This window comes from Nerophis ophidion, linkage group LG12, assembly GCF_033978795.1.
Source record: "Nerophis ophidion isolate RoL-2023_Sa linkage group LG12, RoL_Noph_v1.0, whole genome shotgun sequence".
NCBI classification, from domain to species: domain Eukaryota; kingdom Metazoa; phylum Chordata; class Actinopteri; order Syngnathiformes; family Syngnathidae; genus Nerophis; species Nerophis ophidion.
The window spans coordinates 2,597,611-2,616,838 of record NC_084622.1 but is presented as its reverse complement, the minus strand read 5'-3'; the positions used below and the strand labels follow the sequence as shown (position 1 = coordinate 2,616,838).

The window sequence follows — 19,228 nt, the reverse complement described above, 5'->3', positions numbered from 1 at the left end:
CTCCCCAACCCGGAGATGGCATTCCACCCTTTTCCGGGCGAGAACCATGGACTCGGACTTGGAGGTGCTGATTCTCATTCCGGTCGCTTCACACTCGACTGCAAACCGATCCAGCGAGAGCTGAAGATCCCGGTCAGATGAAGCCATCAGGACCACGTCATCTGCAAAAAGCAGAGACCTAATCCTGCGGTCACCAAACCGGAACCCCTCAACGCCTTGACTGCGCCTAGAAATTCTGTCCATAAAAGTTATGAACAGAATGGGTGACAAAGGACAGCCTTGGCGGAGTCCAACCCTCACTGGAAATGTGTTCGACTTACTGCCGGCAATGCGGACCAAGTTCTGACACTGATCATACAGGGAACGGACCGCCACAATAACACAGTCCGATACCCCATACTCTCTGAGCACTCCCCACAGGACTTCCCGAGGGACACGGTCGAATGCCTTCTCCAAGTCCACAAAGCACATGTAGACTGGTTGGGCAAACTCCCATGCACCCTCAAGAACCCTGTCGAGAGTATAGAGCTGGTCCACAGTTCCACGACTAGGACGAAAACCACACTGTTCCTCCTGAATCCGAGGTTCGACTATCCGGCGTAGCCTCCTCTCCAGTACACCTGAATAAACCTTACCGAGAAGGCTGAGGAGTGTGATCCCACAATAGTTCTCCATTTCCAACATATTGAATCATGCAATTGTTAACATTTGCTTTTGGCTTCTTCCCCAGTTGTGTTCATTCTAAACATTTTATAAATTTGCCTTTTATTTTTAAGTAAAATATTACTTTTGTGGAACCTATGAAATGTTTGGTACAGGTGTAGGGTAATGACGAAAACTAGCATTTTCTTTCTTTCTTTCTTTAGTTTATTTCCAACATGAACACACTTACAGCACAATACATCACACAATTTCATATCATTTCACTTTACATCATGTCCGAAAAGTAGTAGGAAAAAGCAAAAAATGATATTTCCCAAACAGAATTGCGACTCTGACCTTTTGAATTGAACCCAACACAGCACAAACATACTCTTAGTAGCACACAACAATTCTCAAATACAGCAGAATACAACTTTCCTGAAATAGGACAGTATTAATGTGATAAAATGTTTATTATTGATTTGCAATTATGTACAACTGCAGTGCATCATATTGACAGCAGTGTCTAATATTTGTCCACCTCATGTAGCTAAGTAGTCCAAGCAAAATATTAGAAACAACACTCAGTACGATCCATTGCATCCATCCTTAAAGTTTGAAAAAACATAGTAACATTGAAAAAACTGTTGTTGTTTGCAGGCCCCCAGCAAGCCGATGATGCACTTCTGGCTGCAGCAACTCCAACAGAAGCGTTGGGAGTTCAGCAACTCGAGAGGCTGTGGACAGAGAGACAGTTTGAGCTCTCCTATCTTGGCCCACCCTCTATGTGGTCTTGTAGGCAAAGACAACGGTAGGTAATTGCACACAGTAATGGGTGTGCGTCATTCCCACCCACAAAGGTAACATTAGTGTCTGATTGCTTGATATGCGCACAACATCCAACATTACTACCAAGAGACAATGCAGGAACCAAATGTTGGTGTTTGACTTCATGATATACAATAACAATGTCAGTGATGGCCAGAGGTGGGTAGTAACGCGCTACACTTACTCCGTTACATCTACTTGAGTAACTTTTGGGATACATTGTACTTCTAAGAGTAGTTTCTATGCAACATACTTTTACTTGAGTATATTTATAGAGAAGAAACGCTACTTTTACTCCGCTCCATTTATATACAATCAGCTCGTTACTCGCTACTTTTTTTTTTTATCGATATGTTAATGCACGCTTTGTTTGTTTTGATTTTGTCAGACAAACATTCAAAGTAGGAACTACGCATGCCTGCGTTTTAACCAATCAAATGCAGTCACTGGTGACGTTGGACCAATCAAACAAAACCAGGCGGTCACGTGACCGTCACTCGTCGAATCCGGCCTAAAAAAGTTGAAAAACTAATTGGGGTGTTACCATTTAGTGGTCAATTGTGCGGAATATGTACTGTACTGTGCAATCTACTAATAAAAGTTTCAATCAATCAATCAAAAGTGTAAAGGAAAAAATACACTTTTTATTTCAACCGTACTTCCCATCAAAAGCCTAAAGACTGATCGCACAGTTCCTGTCTTCACAATAAAAGCGCCGCTCCATCGCGCCTGCGCTAACAAAATAAGAGTCTCCGAAAACCAGCGCAAACAAGCGAGCAAGCTTTGGAGTTTGCCGCCAATTAATTTCTTGTAAAGTGTATAAAAACGAATATGGAAGCTGGACAAATAAGATGCCAAAAACCAATGACTTTCATGTGGTATTAGACAGAAAAGAGGAACTTTTTTTCTCCTCCATTTGAAAATGTGGACATTATCAGCACTATACTGTCTGATTCCAATCAATGCAAGTCATCAGAATCAGGTAATACACCAACTGATATGCTTGTCTTCATGAAAGATAGGAATCTATATGTTAAACATGCATGTATATTCATTAAAACACCTTTAACATGTCAACAAAAACGGCAAAATAAATAACTATAAATTATATACTGTATATATATATATATATATGTATATGTGTATATGTATGTGTCTGTATGTATATATGAGGTAGATCACCTCGACTTGGTCATTTATTAAGTAATTGATAAACGTTGAAAAACTTATTGGGGTGTTACCATTTAGTGGTCAATTGTACGGAATATGTACTGTACTGTGCAATCTACTAATACAAGTTTTAATTAATCAATCAATCGATGAATGCCTACTGAGCCTATGGTGCTGTTAAGTTATTGTGGCTCAATTTGCCTTAATTTTTTTATTTTAATGTATTATTATTTAATATACAATATTGTTTTAGTTGCTTAAGAGATATTCCTGGCTATGAATTTGCTCATTGCTATTTTTATGTTTGTGTGCATTATTTGTTGCCGTAATCATTAAACAAACAGGTTACTCATCAGTTACTCAGTACTTGTGTAGTTTTTTCACAACATACTTTTTACTTTTACTCAAGTAAATATTTGGATCACTACTCCTTACTTTTACTTGAGTAGTAAATCTCTAAAGTAACAGTACTCTTACTTGAGTACAATTTCTGGCTACTCTACCCACCTCTGGTGATGGCCAACCTTACTTGGAAAATGTAGTATGCTAAACTACTAGTTAATTTTGATTAAATGTAGTTTAGGTTACTACATTTTAGCTACTAATGAAAGGTGCCATATTTAATAATTTAATGTCAAGTCATCATTAAATGGCCCTGATATGTCAAAAGGCATTAATAAATTGTGTTCTTTTCGAATACCTTTATAACTGATAACGGTAGTTCAGCCGGGATATACTCATTTCAAAAATAGATTCAGAGCCCTGAAAAATTGTTAATGTTTTCATTACTGACCAATTAGAAAGTCAGTGAGTGTTGCCAGCTACGCACCTCCCTCTTTGTCTTGCTACTGCCACTGGTAAAGTTACTAAACATGTCAGACCTTAGTAAATCTAATGGGCGTCGTTACGATTGTCAACTTATTCATGACAAAGCCAGGAATAAACAAGGATTTGTATCGGGGATGCCTTTGAAAGATGGAGACGATTGAAGACGGGAAATTTTTTTTCATCTGACGCCAAATTTGCTAATTTCCTCCTTGATAGGTAAGTAAGGCGTTTATGTTTTCTTATTACTTGTAATAGATAGATAGATAGATAGATAGTACTTTATTTATTCCGTCAGGAGAGTTCCTTCAGGAAAATTACAATTTTCAGCACAATCCTATTCAAGATCAGACAAACATTACAGGGAGACGGAACAGGATCGCTGACGGGTCTGCCGGCTTCCAGTGCCCCTTACAAAAAAGATGACATACAGGTAAACAAGGGGGGGGGAGAAAAAAACAGAAGATTAAAATAAAATTAAAAAATCGGTCTTAGCCTAGGCCCTGGAGTGGGGGTGCAGACTGAGGCCAAGGGGGAAAAAAACAATAACTCATAGCCATAGTACACATCCCTCTTCCATGTGTGTAAGAGGGAAACATCAAACATCAGAGAACACAGAGGACATTAAAGACATTAAAGCAGCAGATACAACCAGACACTTCTACATACAGCTATGAATAAAAAGTAAAAGAAACATATCCCCTGTGGTGGCCTCTGCGGTGTTCCACGCCATCGTCCGCTGGGGTGGAGGGAGCATGGCCAGAGACAGGAGCAGACCCAACAAAGCAACCAAGACAGCCGACTCCACTCTCAGCCAGTGTCCAGTCCGCATGGATGAGCGAGGATACGTCCAAGGTGACTGAGGTGTCCGACACCTGCTCAACCAGTCAAGACACCGCGAAGCCTCTCCGTCCCAGCGCCCAGTGCTAGCTCTGCAGTCCTGTCCCCTCATCCGCATCTACTCCAGTCCCTCCAAACCGACTCTGGTGTGGCAGAGACCCTGCAGCTGGTCTCCATGGCCAAAAGGCTCCCGGGAGGCAGATCCAGAAGTCCACAAAAAAAGCACCACAGAGGTCACGAAAGTGGCACCCCTTGTCACACAGTCCCAAAGGGTCCCGGACCAAAATGCAAAAAAATATAATAAAACATGAAAACAAGAGGGAAACACAAAAGGATGACACAAGAGCACAGAGCTCCTGCCTACAGCAGCCACTACAGCAGCGCCATCTTGGAAAAATATATATATATATATATATATATATATATATAATAAATGGCAACGGACATTTGGTGTGTAAACTATATTGTCCAAACAGTCCATGATGTTGTCTAACAAAGCTATAAAACCTATGTGTCAGGGTAGTGTCAGTGCCTGTTTCCTTCTCAATATGCTGATGCACTGATGAAATGCGTTCCAACATTAGCACGGCTAACTACAGTTGGTGGGGTGGTATTTGCTTGCCACATAATATTCTAATGATTTTTCTACTTTAGTAGGCTATATGATTTATGCGTAACATGGTTTTTGCATAACGTGGGTTGACTCATAGAATTGTACTCTACACTGAAAGATGGTGATGTGAGTACATGGAGAAGAATGCAGTGCGTCAGGTTGGATGCAACATGGAGTTATGCTGAACAAAATGTGGCAATAATTAGGGTCCTTGGCCCATGGCAAAGGACTCCACAGAATCAGATTTGGGCGTATTTTGAAAGGTTTAGAGGTAAATATTTAAAAGATAATGAAACAAATATTTAAAAAATGGGATGTAGTGGAAAAATTTTTATTTATAAGATTAAAACCATTCATCATCACCTACACCAGGGGTGCCCACACCTTTTCTGAGAGGGATCTACCTCTTTCATAAATATCATTTATATTTATTTATTTATGAAAGAGACATTTTTGTTAACAAATTAAACGTGTTTAATAATAATACAAGCATGTGTAACACACAGATGTTTTTCTTTTATTAAGACAAGAATATAAATTGGTGTATTACCTGATTCTGATGACTTGCATGGATTGGAATCAGACAGTAATGATGATAACGCCCACATTTTCAAATGGAGGAGAAAAAAAGTCCTCCTTTCTGTACAATACCACATGAAAGTGGTTGGTTTTTGGCATTTTATTTGTCCAGCTTCCATACACTTTACAAGAAAAACATTGGCGGCAAATTCCGTAGCTTGCTCGCTTGTGCACGCCAGCTTTCCGAGACTCTTATTTTGTTAGCGCAGGCAGCATGAATCAGCGCTTTTATTGTGAAGATAGGAAATGTGCAGTCGGCCTTTAGAGTTTTGACGGAAGGTACGGCGCGACAGTCTGTTGAAATAAAAAGTGTTTTTCGCCGTCCTGTCGGTCATTTTTTATTAATATTGATCTCGCAGCAGCCAGCGTCATCTCACAAGACCCTCCGGTACCGTGAATGTCATTTAAGTGACGTCTTGGTGAAGATTGATGATCGCTAATTTTTAGGTCTATTTTTTTAAAAGCCTGACTGGCGATCGACTGACACACCCTCCGCGATCGACCGGTAGCTTGCGATCGACGTAATGGGCACCCCTGACTAGACCAGTGGTTCTCAACCTTTTTGTGAGCATTTTTTTAATTTAAGTACCCCCTAATCCGAGCAAAGCATTTTTGGTTGGAAAAAAGAGATATAGGAGTAAAATACAGCACTGTGTCATCAGTTTCTGATTTATTAAATTGTATAACAGTGCAAAATATTGCTCGTCTGTAGTGGTCTTTCTTGAACTAAGATATAAATATAACTAAAAACTTGTTGGAAAATAAACAAGTGATCCAATTATAAATAAAGATTTCTACACATAGAAGTAATTTAAAGTGCCTTCTCTGGGGATTGTAATAGAGATCCATCTGGATTCATCAACTTAATTCTAAACATTTCTACAAAAAAAAAAAGAAATCTTTAAAGGCCTACTGAAAGCCACTACTAGCGACCACGCAGTCTGATAGTTTATATATCAATGATGAAATATTAACATTGCAACACATGCCAATACGGCCGGTTTAGTTTACTAAATTGCAATTTTAAATTATCAGCGAGGTATCCTGTTGAAAACGTCGCGGAATGATGACATGTATGATGACGTCACCGGTGGTAGCGGATATGTTCTTCCAGCACCGATCACGGTTAAAAGTAGTCCGTTTTTAGCGCATAATTACACAGTATGCTGGTCATCTGTGTTGTTAAATATTTTGCAATTTGTTCAATTAATAATGGAGACTACAAAGAAGAGAGATGTTTGTGGAACACAAACACAGCCGGTGTTTGTTTGTTGTGAAGCTTTAATATGGAACAAAGCGGCCAAGCGAACATGGTTCTCTACCACATGTCAACCGGCAGGTTTCGGTGTGAAAATTGTGGTAATAAGTCGGCTCTTACCATAAACATGAGCGGAGCTTGTGTCGTTCCTCCTTCAGCTGTCAAAGAGGCAGCTGCGACTTTCTTGGCTCCTATGTGGCTTCCCTCAGAGACACTAGCGGTCACCACACCGCTCCGACTTTTAGGTATGACTATATAATCTCACTAAAACACTAGTAACACAATAAGCAGATAAGGGATTTTCCAGAATTATCCTAGGAAATGTGTCTAATAACATCTGAATCGCTCCCACTGCCCTCGTCTTTTTAAAAATGTTTCTATTTCATTTAATTTTCTTCTAGTCCTTCACTCTCACTATCCTCATCCACGAATCTTTCATCCTCACTCAAATGAATGGGGAAATTGTCGCTTTCCCGGTCCAAATCGCTGTAGCTGCTGGTGGCCATGATTATAAACAATGTGAGGATGTGAGGAGCTCTACAACCCGTGACGTCAGTCGCACATCGTCTGCTACTTCCGGTACAGGCAAGGCTTTATTAGTATCGACCAAAAGTTGCGAACTTTATCGTGGATGTTCTCTACTAAATCCTTTCAGCAAAAATATGGCAATATCGCGAAATGATCAAGTATGACACATAGAATGGAGCTGCTATCCCTGTTTAAATAAGAACATCTCATTTCAGTAGGTCTTTAACATCAATATTTATGAAACATGTCCACAAAAAATCTAGCTGTCAACACTGAATATTGCATTGTTGTATTTTTTTTTACAGTTTATGAACTTACATTCATATTTTATGGAAGTATTATTCAATAAATATATTTACAAAGGATTTTTGATTTGTTGATGTTTTTAGAATATTTTATAAAAATCTCACGTACCCCTTGGCATACCTTGAAGTACCCCCAGTGGTATGCGTACCCCCATTTGAGAACCACTGACCTAGATATTCAAGCTCGCTACGACATCTCTTCCTTTGACCCTCACGGTATTTACAGAAGAAAAGACTGGAGGCACATCCTATCTTTATATCTGAGGGGTCCACCAATCAAACATTAATCAGTGAAAGACAAAGTTGGATTTATTCGTGCATCGCTAAGTACTGTACTTGATTGACTTAACAAGTGCCGTGCTGCTGTGATCGAGACGCTAGAGAGAAAAAGGATACGTTTGTTTTCAGTTGATTTCCTGCTGATTTTCCTGCTATAATAGTAATCTCATGTCTGAAGTTGTTTTTTATGATGTGAAGTTCATATTTTGTCTCATTAATTAGCTATAGATGTCCATGTTGTTCAGCAATGTCTGCTAGCCATGTCAGGGTTCAGTATATGCTGTTGAGCCTATGAGAGATTTATTCATCTACTTTATTAGTACTATTAAGGATATTGTCTTGATGCTAACAAATAGCACCAAAGACGCTATAATTTGGTCATTTGGAATAAAGCACTTGGCTCTCCTGCACAACAACTTAAGCTTTTAGTTTCTGTTATGAAAATAAACAACGAAAATACGATGGCTTGGACCAACTATCACAGTATTTATTATAAGTAGGACTTTGGTGGCTGTTCAGAGTTGGGACCCGGGGTGGATGGTCTCCTGCTGGCCCCACTATGGACTGGACTCTCACTATTGTGTTAGATCCACTATGGACTGGACGTTTACAATATTATGCTAGAGCCACTCGACATCCATTGCATCCGGTCTACCCTAGAGGGTGGGGGTCACCCACATCTGTGGTTCTCTCCAAGGTTTCTCATAGTCATTGACATTGACATCCCACTGGGTTGTGAGTTTTTCCTTGCCCTTATGTGGGATCTGAACCGAGGATGTCGTTGTGGCTTGTGCAGCCCTTTGAGACACTTGTGATTTAGGGCTATATAAATAAACATTGATTGATTGATGACGTTATTTTATTTGCACAACCAGATCTTTGTAGTTATATTTAGGCACAGCAACTACAAAAGAACACAAACCAATGCAATCGCATGTCCTTTTCTTACGTTTAGTTCTGCTATCAAACACTACAAATGTAGTAGAGAATAAACTCAATTGTATCACAAAAAGTTTCTCAAACAAATCAAATGTTCAAATAAACATTTTACAAAGTGATCGCAGCAGATACAAGCATTGACCGACTGTATTCTATAAGATGATGAAAGTGATATCTTTAGAGCCATTTCTTTCTCTCTATTTGAACAAATGGACCACCAAAGAGCCGAACAGTATTACGGCATTTCCTGCTCAAACTCTCCACTCACTCTCATTTGTTTTGATGCTACACTCAAGCTGCTTGACTATCAGGTGAATTAAGGTTGCGAAGAAGAAAAACAGATGTGACGTCATATTCAACCCAGCTATTGACACTTTCCTATCGTCGCCCAACTCCCTGACTTGTTTGCTCACACAGCTGTGTACTGTCAAGTTAGCCAGAACAAAACTAAGCGTTTATGAACTGTTAAAAAAATAATGTCAATGAAATAAAAGTACCCGTAAATGACTTATTGATGCACCCTGGAAGAAACATAGTTATTTAAACAAGACCCTCTCCTCATGGTTTCTGCCACCACTGCAGGCAATGTGTTTGCCTTCATTCCTTCCTTTCTTCTTGTTAAATAGCGGGGCATTCAACGTTAAAGGTGCATTACTGCCGTCTGTGTATTGGAATTAGAGTTTCTCCTCTCCACATATACGACAACTCTGACCCAACTCTAACTTGTCTTGTATTTACCTATTTAGTAAAAAATATCTATCTTCAAGTTTGATTCCTTCTTCACCACAAAGGATCGGTACAACGTCCGCATTACTGAAGACACCGCACCGATCCGCCTGTCGATCTCACGATCCACTCTTCCCTCACTCGTGAACAAGACTCCTAGGTACTTGAACTCCTCCACTTGGGGCAGGGTCTCCTCCCCAACCTGGAGATGGCACTCCACCCTTTTCCGGGCGAGAACCATGGACTCGGACTTGGAGGTGCTGATTCTCATTCCGGTCGCTTCACACTCGGCTGCGAACCGATCCAGCGAGAGCTGAAGATCCCGGTCAGATGAAGCCATCAGGACCACATCATCTGCAAAAAGCAGAGGCCTAATCCTGCGGTTACCAAACCGGAACCCCTCAACGCCTTGACTGCGCCTAGAAATTCTGTCCATAAAAGTTATGAACAGAATCGGTGACAAAGGACAGCCTTGGCGGAGTCCAACCCTCACTGGAAATGTGTTCGACTTACTGCCGGCAATGCGGACCAAGCTCTGGCACTGATCGTACAGGGAGGGGACCGCCACAATAAGACAGTCCGATACCCCATACTCTCTGAGCACTCCCCACAGGACTCCCCGAGGGACACGGTCGAATGCCTTCTCCAAGTCCACAAAGCACATGTAGACTGGTTGGGCAAACTCCCATGCACCCTCAAGAACCCTGCCGAGAGTATAGAGCTGGTCCACAGTTCCACGACCAGGACGAAAACCACACTGTTCCTCCTGAAGGCAAAGCTCTCAATTTACCGGTCGATCTACGTTCCCATCCTCACCTATGGTCATGAGCTTTGGGTCATGACCGAAAGGATAAGATCACGGGTACAAGCGGCCCAAATGAGTTTCCTCCTCTCCCTTAGAGATAGGGTGAGAAGCTCTGCCATCCGGGAGGAGCTCAAAGTAAAGCCGCTGCTCCTCCACATGGAGAGGAGCCAGATGAGGTGGTTCGGGCATCTGGTCAGGATGCCACCCGAACGCCTCCCTAGGGAGGTGTTTAGGGCACGCCCAACCGGTAGGAGGCCACGGGGAAGACCCAGGACACGTTGGGAAGACTATGTCTCCCGGCTGGCCTGGGAACTCCTCGGGATCCCCCGGGAAGAGCTGGACGAAGTGGCTGGGGAGAGGGAAGTCTGGGTTTCCCTGCTTAGGCTGTTGCCCCCGCGACCCGACCTCGGATAAGCGGAAGATGATGGATGGATGGATGGAAGTTTGACTCAAGATACCCATTAACCCTTATAAATAGGGCCTGGCGATATGGCCTTTTTTAAATATTTCAATATTATTTAGGCCATATCACGATACACGATATATATCTCGATATTTTGCCTTAGCCTTGAATGAACACTTGATACATAGAATCATCATACTGCTGTGATTCTATGTGTCAACATTAAAACATTCTTGTTCATACTCTATTAATATATGCTCATTTTAAACTTTCATTATAAACTAACACTGTAGTGTTAGTTTCCTATTTCATCCTACAGCAAGAACAGAAGGGATTTTGAAAATTAGATAAACGGGTCCAAAATGGACCCGGGCCAGATGAGCCAGGGTTTTTATGAGTCCGTTGCTGGTCCGCGGCGGATGTATGTGCGGGTCTCAAGCGCACCTGCCGCGGAGGTAAGGTTTTGATCATGGATGCGGAGCTGGATCCGGATCGGAACCACGGCGGGTCCGCGACCCGCCTCCGTGGCGGATCCGTTCCTAAGGACCGGTGGACGCCGATACGTGTCCGTTTCGCGGGTCCATTTAGTAAAGCGCGATATCTTTTTGCTGCGTAGGAGGCTTGTTGGTAAATTGGAAAAAGGTGTTAATTGCAGCATTGGCTGCATCTCAACGACAAATAAGAAAGGGGCCTAATGTGAAACATTGTAAGAAGATGTGTGTAAAAGTCTCACTTTGGGTGTTGAGACATTGTGTTATTATTGCACTATTAGTCACCTTACCTCTGGTAGATGTCGCTTACTACTTGTTATGCTGCACTGATAAAAGTGACATATTGCATTTTTTTATGCTGAAAAGAGCACAAATAAAAATACCTTGTCTCTGTTTTCGGAATTCATTCAAGGTCAGTACAATCTAATCTCCAAAACACTGCGCACACACTCATTGGCCAAAAAATAGATAAACCGTCCTGTACTAACGTTCACAAGCATTTATTTACCAATACAGTATGTTTTTTTTTATAGTGGCGAGAGCTGTTTGTAATATTTAGCCGGCGTATTCTCTCAAACTGCATAAAAAGGAACAATATTAGGCATTTTCTTTAGTATGATGCAGCGCAAACTAAAACCAAATGATGTAAGCATGATATGAGCATAATTACATTGGGTTGGGAAATGATTTATTGTACTGGCTGCCGTTGGATTGTGTTGTGTCCAGTGTATGTTGTCCTGAGGAACTTGTGTTTATTTGTATTTCTTATCTCTGAATTACAGATGCGTTTATCTTTGAGAATCTCAGCAACAGCATGGAAAAGGTCCGCAGTGACTTGACCACGGAGACCAAGACGGAAGGTGGCGGAATGGCTGGGATCCAATCAACCAGAGGGACTGCTGCTTCTACAAATACCCGCAATTTGACCCTCAAAAATGTTGGTACAGAGATCAGGTTAGTTCAAATCAATTTCAAGAAATCCAGCCCTATGTCTTAGGACAATTCAATGCTCTTGTTTTTGTGTCCTTGCTGGACTGGCAAAGCATGTGTTCTGGGACGAGGAAATACTTTTCAGCGGTAATATTGTAGTGAAGAAATTATTCCTCTGTTTAGCTGCTATCTGATCAGTTCCTCTTCTGTGGTTAACAACACCATTCAGCAAAAATGACAACAGTGTGCCTGTGTGTTTGTAAGTCGGATTTTGACAGCTTGACATTAACTGTCAAAAAATAAATGGAATCAATTGATTGATCACAAGTTTGTTGTGTGACAGCGACACAAGGTAATGTGTAGAAGGATGCAAACAATCAATCAACTTGATTGCTGCACCTCTTTATTAAATCAAATGACGTCACAGCGACTTCTTTGTCAAGAGAAAGCTGAGCCCACTTCTCTGCTAACAGGGACGTCATGGCGAAGTTGGTAGAGTGGCCGTGCCTGCAATCTGAGGGTTACTGGTTCAATCCCCACCTTCTACCATCCTAGTCACGTCCTTTGTGTCCTTGGGCAAGACACTTCACCCTTGCTCCTGATGGGTCCTGGTTTGCTCCTTGCATGGCAGCTCCCGCCATCAATGTGTGAATGTGTGTGTGAATGTGGAAATACTGTCAAATTGTTTGGGTTTCTTAAAAAGGGGTACAAAAGCGCTATATAAGTACAACCATTTACCATCTACCTGGTATGTGTCATGGTAGGAACTCTATGTCGATGCTTCGAAGGGGTAGGGTATGCGACAGCAGACGGAGTGTGTTTTACACCGGCAACAGCAGTGCAGACGAGTGGGAGATGGTGGAAGCTCAACCCATAAATTTCCCAGAACCGACACCTCATCCAGATACTCACAGGCGTACGTCCAGTCCCTTTTACCACCCCAAGCTTTGCTTATACTGATTGTTTCACGAGACTTGAAAAAATATGATGAATCTTGAAAATGTGTATCTCAGATTCCTTTGGATCAGCGTTTGATTTTGTACGCAACTCGTCAAGGCCCAGAAGGCCTCTGCTGCGAGACATGATGGGCTCAGCAAAGTTTGGCCGCAATGCCGAGACTCACAGCGTTGAGAGCTCTCCTGTGGAGTTTAATGGCAAATCTCTGGAGTTGCAGCTTCGCCTCCAAAGCCAGCAAGAAGAGCTGTGTCGTGTGCAGCAGGAACAGACAAAACTCACGGAGGAGCTGGCCAGTCAGAAGGTAAGATGGCTGAAGTTACGACCAGAGCTTCTTCTTCTTTTTCCTTGCTGGATGTGAATGATGTGGAGAGGAAACTTTGTTTCATGTATTATTATAACCACCCTGATGTTATTTGTGATCTGAAAAGCTCTATTTAGTAGGGGTGTAACGGGACTTGTATTCGTATTGAACCGTTTCGGTATGGGGGTTTCGGTTCGGTTCGGAGGTGTACCGAACGAGTTTCCACACGGACATTTTAAGTAGCGTACCGCACGTTCTGTAAACAATGCACACCGAGGCACAACACACGGCATGCGAGCAGCGACCCGGCTATGATAGACTGACCATACCTCCTCTTTTCACCGGACATGCTCCAGACTTGAGAAACTGATCAGGCGGGCCGGTTCTACAATGGGAATGAAACTGGACTCACTGGTGACGGTGGCAGAGAAGAGGACTGTGGACAAACTAGTGAGCATCCCGGATGATGCCAGTCACCCTCTGCATAGCGTTATCAGTAGCCAGAGGAGCCTGTTCAGTGCTAGACTGCTTCATCCCAAGTGCAGGACTAATAGACTCAAGAACTCCTTTGTCCCACACGCCATTAGACTGTACAACTCCTCTCTGGGACGGGGGACGGGGGGTATTAGGATGACAGGGGATGCAAAACATTAACAGTGCAAATACGTTTTCATAACATGGTCACTACTGCCTACTTTGTCTTGTCATATTCTTATTTTACTGTTATATTGTTATTCCCATTGTTTTTATTCTTTTTGTAATATTTCTCTATTTTGTTTCCTTTTAAACCCCCATTATTTACTTTTTACTTTTTTCTTTAAATTGATCTCAACTCTGTACACTGCTGCTGGAATTTTAATTTTCCTGAAGGAACTCTCCTGAAGGAATCAATAAAGTACTATCTATCTATCTATGTCCTCTTTTGCGGGGCTGTCCGGGTGGAGTTTCTTAAATGCCTCAAATGTCCGGCATTTTAAGTTAGGGTTGCGTGTATTTTCAATGTATGTTCGGGGTTAAGAAGGGGTTAAAAATAAAACAAATTGTGCACGCAGCAGCATTCGTGAAGGAGGGGCAGAGACAGAGAGAGCGAGAGAGTTATGATAAACGAGCATGCGTCGCCAGGCTCTGCTTTTTATCCATAGATTTATCAGATTGTATTTTTTATTATCTATAGCAAGGGTGTCAAAAGTGTGCCCCGGAGGCCATTTGCGGCCCACAGCTAATGTTTTAAAGGCCCACGGCACATTCTAAAAATAATATTAAAATAAACAAAAGTGAAATAAAAAAGCTTAAAAGTTAAATGTAATTTAGAAAAAGTTGCAATGTTGACTAATAAAACAAAGCTTTTTTTTCTTTCAAACTGTCATTGCTCAAAAAATAATATTGAATCAAAATCCAATATATTATGAATTATTGACCTATCCAAGTTTCCAGTTACTACACATCAAATATTCCACTAAGAAAAATATCTTTGGTGGAAGATTTTGCAAATTTGGTGAATAAATAACCCAAAAATGTATATTTTGTTGTTTTCTTACTGTACCATAAATGAACTGAACCGTAACCTTTGATCCGAGGTACGTACCGAACCGAAATGTTATGTACCGTTCCACCCCTACTATGTAGTACAACATTTCAGACATTGTCAACTGTGTGTCTCTTTTGCGTGTGCGTTTATGTCTGTCTGAGTGTGTGTGTGTTTGTAAGTCAGTGATTGACAGCTTGACATTAACTGTCCAAAAATTAATGGAATCAATTGATAGATGCTACATTATATATTTCTTTTCTAATAGTCACGGTAATGATCACAGTCCAGATGCGTTAGTACTAGGATGTTAAAACACAGCTGAGGTACACACGGTTTCCTTCCTCTGTGGTCGCTCGCACTCATGAAACAAAAATGTACATTTTGATTTTTGATTTGGTAATACAGAGTAACATTACGGCAGGGGTCGGGAACCTTTTTGGCTGAGAGAGCCATGCAAGCCAAATGTTTTAAAAAGTATTTCCGTGAGAGCCAGATAATATTTTTTTTAAGACTGAATACAACTAAATGCGTGCATTTTTAAGTAAGACCAACATTTTTAGAGTGTAATATGTCTCTTGTTCTTTTTTAATAACATTAACATTAATAAATAAAATACTTCTTACCATTAATGCGACTTCTTGAACAGGTGCGGTAGAAACCGGATGGATTGATTAAAATGCATGAGAATCTTTTATATTTTGAACGTTATTTTTGACACTGTGATTACCAGCGGAATTATTCATTACTTATCGTGTTAAGCAATGTCAGCTAAGATTTACCTGAGAGCCAGGTGCAGTCATCAAAAGAGCCACATCTGGCTCTAGAGCCATAGGTTCCCTACTCCTGCATTATGGCCTTTATAACCTTGTATCATAATTGAGGCAATTAAAATAGATTTGATAGCTTTCTGTAAGTTTCTTGTACTGTATCACCGCATCCAAACTTTAAGTGTAATGTAAGTTTTTACCTTTTAGGGGCGCTTGACTTATTGCAGCCTGAGAGGTGCTTAAGAACATAAGTACTTAAGTCGATGGGAGAATATGCAGAAGGCTTGATTTGACTAGGAACGTCCACATTTAAGGGTTGTTCCAACCAGAGTACACATCTTGGAAGAAGACGCACAGAGACAGAACTAAGTCGAGTGGGAGAATGCTGCACAGCCAGAACCTGTACGATTGGGGAGCTTTTAAACCATTAAGCACATGGGAGATAATTCTGCAGTTGCACCACAGCAACTTGCTTGAAGAAAAGTGTCTTTTAGATCGTTGGCATGTTAGCGAAAATCAGATGATGTTTTGATGCTAATCTAAAGATAAATGGGATTAATTGAGTAGAACATACAAACCCTTTTATTAATTAAATTCAAAATACTGAAATTAAACGATTTGGTGCATTTGCAAAGAGCTAAGATTATGTACAGAGCAAACTATAAACTGCTACTCAAGAATGTACAACAAAAAAGAGGAAAACATAACCTTGGAGGAAAATCGAATTTAAAACATTTGTATGCGCGTACAACACTTAAAACCTTCAGTACATCAGTTTGTGGAGTTAAATTACAGAATGAATTCAGCAAAGTAGTCAAACAATGTAGCAATATTGCCGGGGGCATAGCTCGGTTGGTAGAGTGGCCGTGTCAGCAACTTGAGGGTTGCAGGTTCAATTCCCGCTTCTGCCATCCTAGTCACTGTCGTTGTGTCCTTGGGCAAGACACTTTACCCACCTGCTCCCAGTGCCACCCACACTGGTTTAAATGTAACTTAGATATTGGGTTTCACTATGTAAAGCGCTTTGAGTCACTAGAGAAAAGCGCTATATAAATATAATTCACTTCACTTCAATATGATCCAGTTTAAGAGAGAATGCTCAAACTACAAGTTTTACAAAGCACAAGGAAGAACAATTTTGATAAACATCTTGAACTTTGTTGAAAATAAGATTTGGTCTCATAATGTGAATCATAACTTACCATTAAGATAATTGTTGCATTTAGAATTAATTGATGTAAATTGTATTACGAGATACAAAAAGGAAGTGGACTTAAGTGCAGTGTTAGTAATCGCAATGAATTGGGAAAGTCCAGCGTGTTCCCTGCCTTCCCTACACGAGTGCAGCTGGAGTAGGCTCCAGCCCCCCTGCAACCTCAAGAGGGGCAAGCAGTAGGAAATGGATGGCTGGAAAAGGGTTAGCATCAAATAAGCCGGTGTTTGTCAACCACTGTGCTGCGACACACTAGTGTGCCGTGAGATACAGTCTGGTGGGCCTTGGGAGATTATGTCATTTCACCTATTTGGGTTAAAAATATTTTTTGCAAACCAGTAATTATAGTCTGCAAATGATATGTTGTTGTTGAGTGTCGGTGCTGTCTAGAGCTCGGCAGAGTAACGGTGTAATATTTTTCCATATCAGTAGGAGGAGCTGGTAGCTAATTGCTTAGTAGATGTCGGAAACGACGGCAGGCAGTGTTTAGGTAAAAAGGTGTCTCATGCTTAAACCAAAAATAAACAAAAGGTGAGTGCCCCTAAGAAAAGGCATTAAAGCTTAGGGAAAGCTATGCAAAATTAAACTAAAACTTAACTGTCTACAAAGTAAACAAAAACAGAGTGCTGGACGACAGCAAAGACTAACTGTGCAGCAAAGACGGCGTCCACAATGTACATCCGAACATGACAATGTCCCCACAAAGAAAGATAAAAACAAACGAAATATTCTTGATTGCTAAAACAAAGTAGATGCGGGAAATATTGCTCAAAGGAAGACATGAAACTGGAAAATACCAAAAAAAGAGAAAAAGCCACCGAAATGGGCGCGCAAGACAAGAAATAAATGGGTTGTACTTGTATAGCGCTTTTCTACCTTCAAGGTACTCAAAGCGCTTTGACACTACTTCCACATTTACCCATTCACACACACATTCACACACTGATGGAGGGAGCTGCCATGCAAGGCGCCAACCAGCACCCATCAGGAGCAAGGGTGAAGTGTCTTGCTCAGGACACAACGGACGTGACGAGGTTGGTACTAGGTGGGATTTGAACCAGGCATTAAAGCTTAGGTTAACTGTCTACAAAGTAAACAAAAACAGAGTGCTGGACGACAGCAAAGACTAACTGTGCAGCAAAGACGGCGTCCACAATGTACATCCGAACATGACAATGTCCCCACAAAGAAAGATAAAAACAAACGAAATATTCTTGATTGCTAAAACAAAGTAGATGCGGGAAATATTGCTCAAAGGAAGACATGAAACTGGAAAATACCAAAAAAAGAGAAAAAGCCACCGAAATGGGCGCGCAAGACAAGAAATAAATGGGTTGTACTTGTATAGCACTTTTCTACCTTCAAGGTACTCAAAGCACTTTGACACTACTTCCACATTTACCCATTCACACACACATTCACACACTGATGGAGGGAGCTGCCATGCAAGGCGCCAACCAGCACCCATCAGGAGCAAGGGTGAAGTGTCTTGCTCAGGACACAACGGACGTGACGAGGTTGGTACTAGGTGGGATTTGAACCAGGGACTCTCGGGTTGCGCACGGCCACTCTCCCACTGCGCCACGCCGTCCCTGAACTAAAACAATACACACAGGAAAACGGCAAAAAACTCCAAATAAGTCACAGAGTGATGTGACGGGCCGTGACCTACTTTGAGACAAGAGCTATATGGATGCAGGGTTGGTTATGGTTTATAGTCTTATCCAACTATTTTGATAACGACTTTTTACTGCCAACTTAATTTTGTTAATGATTTCTGCTGGTGGTGTGCCTCTAGATTTTCTCAACGCAATAAATGTGCCTTGGCTCAAAAAAGGTTGAAAAACACTGAAATAAGCTATGCTTCTTCCTACTCCTTTTTTTAACATGTTATAAAGAGAAATGAGAATATGTAGATTTTATGAACTATCAAATTGTATCTGTATACATGTTTTCAATCAACTTTAACCACAACCATGACCATAACCATACTACTACTGGCCCCATTTATGTTGTTCTATTGTGTGTTAGTAGAGTTTAGAAGAGTGACAAACTTCCCTAACTTCCCAGATGTTGTATTATATATGTTCTCAATCAGGAGCTGGTGAGACTTTTGCAGCAAACATTAAGAACATCCCAGGGTGATCGTCAGCCAGAACGTCGTACAGTCCCTCCACCAGATCCATCATCAACAGAGTCCGATCAGGTTAACTGTCCAATGGTAACCCAGGAGGAGGTTGCCCGTCTGGAGGCCCTAGTTCAAGAACGAGATGAACAGATCCAGTCCTTGTGTGGCCACAT

General features: G+C 41.3%; 1 protein-coding gene across 1 annotated transcript in view; it reads left to right on the top strand.

The window, feature by feature from the left end:
* LOC133563733 (TBC1 domain family member 2B-like) overlaps window positions 1–19,228 on the top strand; it is a 47,384-nt gene that overhangs the window by 8,070 nt on the left and 20,086 nt on the right. Inside the window, exons 2-6 of the mRNA XM_061918034.1 lie at window positions 1,303–1,453; window positions 12,014–12,185; window positions 12,926–13,077; window positions 13,175–13,419; window positions 19,026–19,223. Of these exons, the coding sequence (XP_061774018.1) occupies window positions 1,303–1,453; window positions 12,014–12,185; window positions 12,926–13,077; window positions 13,175–13,419; window positions 19,026–19,223 (918 nt within the window). The remainder of the gene's footprint in view (window positions 1–1,302; window positions 1,454–12,013; window positions 12,186–12,925; window positions 13,078–13,174; window positions 13,420–19,025; window positions 19,224–19,228) is intronic.